The 8,110-nt window shown below is 40.0% G+C and overlaps 1 protein-coding gene across 3 annotated transcripts in view; it reads left to right on the forward strand.

The window, feature by feature from the left end:
* FER (FER tyrosine kinase) overlaps positions 1–8,110 on the forward strand; it is a 340,335-nt gene that overhangs the window by 128,411 nt on the left and 203,814 nt on the right. For 2 of the 3 annotated variants that reach the window (XM_025203513.1, XM_025203515.1), the window contains 2 exons: positions 4,252–4,344; positions 6,322–6,390. In XM_025203513.1, coding sequence (XP_025059298.1) covers positions 4,252–4,344; positions 6,322–6,390 — 162 coding nt within the window. The remainder of the gene's footprint in view (positions 1–4,251; positions 4,345–6,321; positions 6,391–8,110) is intronic. The other variant, XM_025203514.1, reaches the window with a different exon arrangement.

An 8,110-nucleotide genomic window follows, 5' to 3' on the forward strand; every position in this document is an offset into this window, starting at 1 on the left:
TTGGGCGGAAACCGCTCAAGCCTCTTATATGGCTAACAGGCCAATCGTTAGCCGCCACGTGTGAATAATTTAGCACTAGCCAATCACGGGGAACGAATTTGCATACTGGTGGCAGGAACTCTTTTGCACCGTGCATTCCTCTTGCAACTCGAGCAATGCACTCTGCAAAAGAAGCTGCAGAAAAGGCGGGAAACTCGTTCCTGCACCGGGGTTTCCTCTTGCTACAGGAAACTCTCCCGTGCAATGCTCTGCAACTTGGCGGGGATAATTCTGGTGCCGAAGCACACACACAATCATGCCTTTTGGGTCATGACACTTGAGAGGTTGGAGAAAATCCTTATGTACAGATGAAGACTTTGTTCCTGTAGATGAACCTCATGGACTATCATGCATGGTTTGCACAAAGACTAGCTAATAAGTCTTCAACTCACTCTCCACGAGATTTCCTTTTATTACTTGCAAATAAAGTTCCAAAATTATCAAATAAACTCTCAGTACAGGGTGCATTTATATCTGCTTCTTCGTGGGCAAAATGGGCATAAAAATATCTACCTGTCAGAGATAATTGTGAAGCTTCATTTATAAATGGCTCTTGGATTAGGGGTGTTATTAAAATACAAAGTCATATTATGTATTTATTTATTTCTTTTGCTCTCCATGTAAGAAGGATTGAATTAGGTTTACCATTAGGGCAGGCACTTTCTGAGCTGAACAAAAACATACTACTTAAATCTCCATTGTAAAAAGCCTGTCCTAAGTGCAGTAAAAGCTGTGTTAACCACCACTTTATTAGCTGGAAAACTCCATTAGCTGGCATCTGAGCAATGTGGCAAAAGCAAAACCGGAAGTACCACTGAGTTTTTCTTCGCTACTTTTTCGGCCCACGACCCAGAGCAAAGCAGCCTGTGCGGGGGCCCCACTCCCTGTCCCCCGGTACGCTGACTCTGCGGAGTGCACCAGGCGGTACACATTTGATTAAGCGGAATATTTGATTAACCAGCATCCCCCATTCCTGGGGAAAGCCGGATAACAGAGCTTTTAATGTACTAGAAATGTCATTTTCTGAAGTGCATTGTTCCAGTCTGTGTTTCTTGTTTAAGTTCTTTAGTGATGTCAGTTCCTGGAGTCGTAATGGCAGAGTCACTGACAGGAGTGAGATAAACAAGGAATCCTTTAAGCCTTCTGTATCCTTTTGATTTTTTTGTATTATGATCATTGTCTTTGTATACTCTCTGGACACAAGATATATCAAGCACCATGCGATCTTCCTGTCAGAGAGATTTTGAAGCAAAGAGAAGACAACTGATGAGATGTATTACCTTGTTCGATGTTTCCAGGGATTTTTTAGCTGTAATCATCTTTAGAAAAATCTTTTGTATAGAATTAAGTATATATGAGAGAATTTTGGAGAAGCTAATCAGAATGCACTCGTTGTTTTCTGTAATGTTTTTCTCCCTGTGACACAAGAAGCAGTCTTTTAGCCATTGCTAATTTCCATGAGTCATTTGTCAGGAGAAGATTCTCTATCTTGTCATTACCTGAGGTGCGTGAAATGAGCTGATCATCTCAAGGCCAGGGAAGATTGCAAGCAAAATTAGGCACTGTATCCATGGTAATACAGTGAGAAGTTTTTTAAATAGCTGCTTAATCCATTGATATAAAATCGACCTGCCATTAGAATTAGAGCAGCCAATTTTATCATCAGACAGATCATAATTTAAAATTGACGTGAAATATTATGCACACATGTAGGTGTTATAAGAGTCAAGCATTTTATTTGTGTGTAACTTCTCATGATGAGCAGTTGTTAGTTCCAGTGTTGTATAAGCTGTTTCTCTGCTGTGTGATTATTCAAGGATAAACAGCTAAACCATTCATTACCTGTTCTTTTTCTTTTTTCCCCTTTTAATTTTTGCATAATGAAGCAACTGTAGAAACTGTAGAAGCACTGTGAAATGTTGTTGTTAAAGAAGTGAGAGGTTATTTTAACTAGCAAATAGAAATCGCCTCCTGGCTGAATGGTGATAGGATATTATTTCAACCATGGGTATATTTTATAGGCAGTAGTTTGCTATTTGGTTTACTATTTAGAAGACTGGGCAAAAGCTGATGTTGCATAAATATTTATGTACTTATTCAATTATTTTAGTTTGTTTATTTCAACTTCAGATGTCTGCAGTGAGATTGTCCATCCAAAGTTCTGAGACAATCTTTCAAAAACACTAATAAAATTCTTTGTTTCTTCAAGATCAAATTGAAGAAACAGCATTATTATAGTAAAACTCAATATAAATCCCTCCAAAGAATTGCCAGCAGAGTTGCATGCATGCTGCTACTCAATTCAGCCTGTTTCCTTAACCGGAATGGGAAAAATGACAGATCATGAACTATACCTTGAAGGCTAACAAATTTGAAGTAGTACAACAATCGTTTGGAACTGGTAGATGTGGCATAGTTAATTCCTAGCGCTTTTTTTATTATAAGCCTCTTCTTAGTTGCCTGTAAGTTTTCCAAACATATAATCTTGGGATGAAATGTTCCATTTTTGCTCTGCGCTTCAGGTTGAATTCCTTCAGAAAGATTCAGCAAAATGGCTCAGCTGTTTCTGAGAGCACAATTAGGTGGGGAAACTGCAATTTGAATATAAAAAAAAAAATTGGATTTTTGAGGATACATATTGGATCCAAATATTTGAAGTGGCCTATAGATTTGTTCTGTAATTTGAAGGTGCTGTCTGTGGTCCTTGTAGAAATTAATTTAGATTTAGCTAATTTAGCACATGTGGAATTAGTCAGTTTCATATGCTGTAAATTCTTTAAAGTCTTGCTGAATGCTTAATCCACATGGAACATGCGCCCTGGGTCTGCAGAGCTTTAGTTCTAGACAAGACATAGCAACTGCAGCTGCCCTCTTTGGCTTATGGAACGGGCTAGAAGAAGGCAATGAAATCTAATGCCAACACCTGTACTCCCTAGTGTGAATATTTATATACACTTTAAAGAAATTACTATTGAGTAAGGTCTCACCTTAGGAGGTGAGGAGGTATCACTTCATCCTGCTTTGTAGCAACCTCCAGCTACAAAGTAACTGAAAGTTTTCACAAGGAACTAAACTCAAGTTTCTAATGTGACAGATCTGTGGCTGTATTGTTCATCTGTGGTTGTACTGCCTTTGAGAGTAAATAGATAAAGCTTCAGACTTTTTGTAACTGCTAGATGCCACTCAGTTCCAGAACCAGGAATAGAATCCAGGATTCCAGTTTAGTAAATAGCTGTGTATGTTGTTAACTGGTGTGCACCACATCCATCTTTATTAGCTGGTGCATAAAGTGGATGATGACTTAATTTCATTATCTTTACTTCTTTAGCTCAAGTGGTGCTAAAGAACCCAACACTTATTTAGCTCAAGTGGTGGGTGGAGGACTGGGAGATTTCAGGTTCCTGTTTGTATTGCTTGTGAGCAATATAGTATCAGAAGGTTTGGGTTTTTTTAGGTTTCTTTTTAAAAATGTAGGAAGTTTCATACAAAACTATGTTAAAAGACTACTAGGGTTGAAAAGTTTTTCACTCAAAGCTACAGAAGAGTGGAATAAAATACTCCATGCAAACTTAGTGCAGTTCTTCTGCATATTTATTATAATTATGTTATCGTTTGTTGTTGGCATTCCACCTGACCTGCAGCATATAGGCTTCATTTATGGTGTAGAATGGACAGTCCTCGTCCACTTCCTAATTTTCCCCCTATATTCTTCCCATCTTTAACGTATACCTGTGTGCATATCATGCTGCACTCGGTGGCCTATAAATAGAGCAGAAAGGCATGATGAAAGAAGAAAGTAGAATAAAGACCATTTGTGTTAGAGGCAGCGGCAGAATTAGATATTTCGTGGATATCGTTTAAACAGTTGCTCTTTTCAAAAGGTTTGTATGCAAAACAATAAAGAAGGTAAGTCTTCCTGGCTACCATAGCAGAGTTTAGGTCTGTTTCTTGGATGACAGTTCTATTTTTGATAATTGTGTATAACTTGTATGTTTGGCATTACAGAATTTGAACTAGCTCTTCAACTGGTGTACAGTGACATGACTCTATTGAAATTGGTTCAGCCATGCTTGTTTATATCAGTTGAGGACCTGGACAGACATTTTATCAAAACAAAACAAAAGAAAAGGTGCATGTCAGATAATTACTTCTAAAGCCATATCCTCATAGTATGATGCATTTTCAGTGAAGCTTTTCTTTTTTCTTCTTTAGGATAAGAAGGATAAGGTGTCTAGGTTTGATACTATTCGTCACTCCATAGCTGGGATTATAAGATCTCCAAAATCCATGTTGGGCTCTTCTTCGGTAAGTAACACTGAGAACACAGTTTTCTGCTATGTTGTTCTATCTTTTAAATTAGAATTCTTTCCCATATGGCCATAAACTTCTACCTAGCTGGAAAATGCATTGAAATGGTAAGAGGAAATTCTATGTTCTGACTAGTCGTAGACATGATAATATTGTGTCTCAGTATTGAGTCAGAGCTCCTGTTATACACTACACAATTATATAAATGTATCCAGGGACAGTGCATAAGCATGAAAAATTCATTTTCTGCAGGCATTCAATTATTATATGATTGACATCTCTATGGATTACTTGCTTTTCTTGGTGGATCTGCTGGTCTGATTCATTTTTCATAGAGCATCTCAACTCATTATATTCCCAAGATACAATTAAAGTTATTTGATACATCAAGACTCTCTTGCCTTTAATACATTGGCTATCAGGACATTTTTAGTCTCAGGTTTCCAAGCGTGGTCTGTAGCTTCTGAAGCATTTGTAAGTGGCCTGCAAAGAGATCTTTTTATCTTTTTTTACCTCAGCATAACCAGAAGACTGGTGAGGTTATAGTCATTGACAGTTCAGTAACAATTGACAGAAAACCTTAGAGGCAACCCTGTGAACAATTAAGCATAACTGTTATTGTTTGTAATCAATTTAGTAAGCAGCTTCCCTTTTTCTTTCCCCCTTTCCCTGAAGGGATATTAATATGCTGAATGTTTTGAGAGATGCTGAATTATGAGCTAGCCCGTCAGCAAGAAGTGATATGCATAAGTCCTACTCAAGCTTGAATTAAGCAGCAATACTGAAATTTCTGTATTTTAACTTTGTATATATAAGACGTATTTAGAAGTGCACTGATACATCGGTCCATATCATGTCGGCATTGATGAAAGGAAAATTGACATAATTGGCAGTTGCCTTTTTTTGGCTGATGTGGCCGATAATGTCACCGATAAATGATGTGTGCATGCGCACAGCCGCAGCATGCACACAGCCAGGAGTGCAGCCCAGGAGCATGGGAAACAGCATCCTGCTGGTAAGTCAGGGGTGTTCAGATCAAGGCCCCCATGGTGAAGGAGAGAGTAGGGATGGGGCAAGGGCAGGCACTGCCGAACTGGGGAGAGAGAGGGTGCAGGACTGAGCCAGCAGCTCGCCTGGGGGGCATGTGCACTGCCTGCATCCCCAGGGGAGGCATGTGGGGCATGTGCCTCCTGATCTGTGCACGAGGCAAGGGCAGGTTGCCTGTTGCATACTCAGGGCTAGCACCAATGTCTTTCTGGTGGCTGTGCTTGGGCAGGGTGGGTGGCGGTGGCACTGGGAGGATGGCTATGAGAAGGCTACAGAGAATTTTGGGGTGGCTGTTGCCCCCCCTGTAGCCCCTCTCTCAGTGCCACCTCCCGCCCTGTCCCACCCAGCCTGAGTGCAGCCACCGGGAATAGGAACTGCCAGCCTGCAAGGGGAAGCCCACCATTTCCTGTGTTTTTCTCCTTTAAAGGAGAAAATTTGTGTTTTTTCCATGACAAACAGAAAACCCAAGTCCATGGCGATTACAGAATATTACTTCAAATAAAAATTTTGCCCAAAGTACCAGGTGGATTTTGCAGCCATAGAGTATTTTATGGCATATATCAAGATTTGTTTTACAATACAAGGTTATAATAATATTTGTTTTATAAAACCAGTGCAATATACCATTAAAAATAACTTTAAAAAATCTATTCAAGTAACAAATTATAGTCTGGAACTGAAAAATAGAATGTAGAAGTGAAGTAGAAAAAAGAATAGTGCTGATTACAAGAGATTATTACTTCAATAAAAAAATCATTTTAATTGTTCACTTTTGAAGTATATTTTTTCAATATATTCACAGTTGTGATGTATAAATATATCTTGGTTTAAGTGCTGTCTTATTGTAAGAATAAATATCCAAGTTAGTGCAAGAGAAATATAGTTATTTCTATGGATAACTGAAGGAAACATTTTATTTTCTTTTAGTGCCTTCCGGAGAATGTATCAGAGGAACCTTGTACTTCCTCAAACACCCAGGAGTTTAGTAAAGCTCAGGTTAACTATTATGCATTTGTTAATTTTTAGATATCTTATTATTCTTACTGTCTTCATCCATATTATTTGCTTGGCCATAAGAGACAAAGAAAGTAGACAGTAGAAGATTTAAAAAAACCCCTTTCCTATGTTACCCAGACCAGAGCCAACATACATGAAGCTTTAGGACATTCTGGGTTGCTTTTGTGCCAGGACATGACTTTTTTTTATAATTATACCACTGATAATTTAGTGAATGAAAGAAACTCTTTTCCATTGACTGTTGCTGGCCTTGGAAAAAAAATCAGGAAAGTTATTAATATCCAGTATGATCTAGTTGTGCAATCCCCATCTGATTAGGTGCATTTTTTTCTCCACTAATACACTGACATAATGGGAATTGCTATTCATTCTGTTATCAACAGTTAAATTATATTACTGAAGTGAGACTAGATCAGTATACATTGTCAGTATGGGTATACAGCAAAAGAACCAGAAAGCTGCCAAGTAGACAGCTGACAATTCTCATGGCATAGAGAAATTCTTGGCTAGTTTAGAGGTGGTATTAACATCTTATGCTACCCTTTCCTAACACAGTTGTTTTGGCCTTGCAATACAGTGTTGAGGGGGTCATTTTAGTCTCTTGTAGATAATTTCATATTACTGCAGATTTAGCCAATGGAATAGGTTCTTGGAGACGATCATAAGTTTGCACTTCAGAACAGCTTGAATGCTTCTCTAAATTATGTAAGGACAGTTGAAAGTCAGGCCCAGTTTAAAGGAGCCATAAATCACCTTTTGGATACTACTTCAACATTCAATCCTAGGTCTGCTTAGACTAGAGGTTCCTACATTTTCATGGTGTGGACTGCTGTCTGTCCTATATATAACTCCCTTCCTCTTCACAATAATATAGGCCATCTGTTCAGTTTGACCCCCCTGAAAATCATGAATAATAAGTTTCTTCAGTATTGAGCAGGTAGTGGTTTCAGTTATAAGCAGGGATCATGATTTTCTCTGTCGAAAAATTCCAAGTTCTCTGCTTTAAAAAAATCAAAATGAGCTGATTACATAACCCCAAATCCATGTTTCTCCATGATTAAAATAAAAGTGGGTGTGGGTGTATTAGGGCTGTGCAAAGCTTTGGGTGCTGATTTGATTTAGAGGAGATTTGTCCCAATTCGGTGGCCGAATCCCCAAATCTGAATTGAATCAGGGGGCCAATAAAAGGGTCTGAATTGATTTGAAGTACTCTGAATCGATTTGGAAAAGATTTGGAGAGCTTCAATGATTCAGATAGTCTGTGCCCACTGCAGCAGGGAGCTGGAGCCGGACTCGGAGCTGGTAAGTAGTGGGTGGGGGAGAGGAGACTGGAAGAGGTGGGGAGAGGACCATGGGGGGACCCCTGCCAGGCCACATCCCCTGCCTGCTCCCTCAGCTGCCCACCCCAGCTCCTGGTGCTTTAAAAGAAAGCCCCCACTCACTGGGTGCTACCTGGCAGGGCGGTGATCCCTGCTGCCCCCCACTGCCCCGCGCTACATGGGGGGTTCTTTGACAAACCCCGCTGGCCTGCCCCCCTGGCTGCCCCACCCACCCCAGCTTCAGCCCTTTAAGAAAAAAGCCAACCCTAACTGCCTCCCCCCCACCCTGGGTTCACTGGCTCCCACAGTTGCCTCGTGGCTTTGGAGGGCTCATGGAAGAGCCCCCATGGGGCAGTGGGAGGCACCAGGGATCTCCCCAC

The sequence above is a fragment of the Alligator sinensis genome, unplaced genomic scaffold (assembly GCF_000455745.1).
Source record: "Alligator sinensis unplaced genomic scaffold, ASM45574v1 scaffold30_1, whole genome shotgun sequence".
Lineage (NCBI taxonomy): Eukaryota > Metazoa > Chordata > Crocodylia > Alligatoridae > Alligator > Alligator sinensis.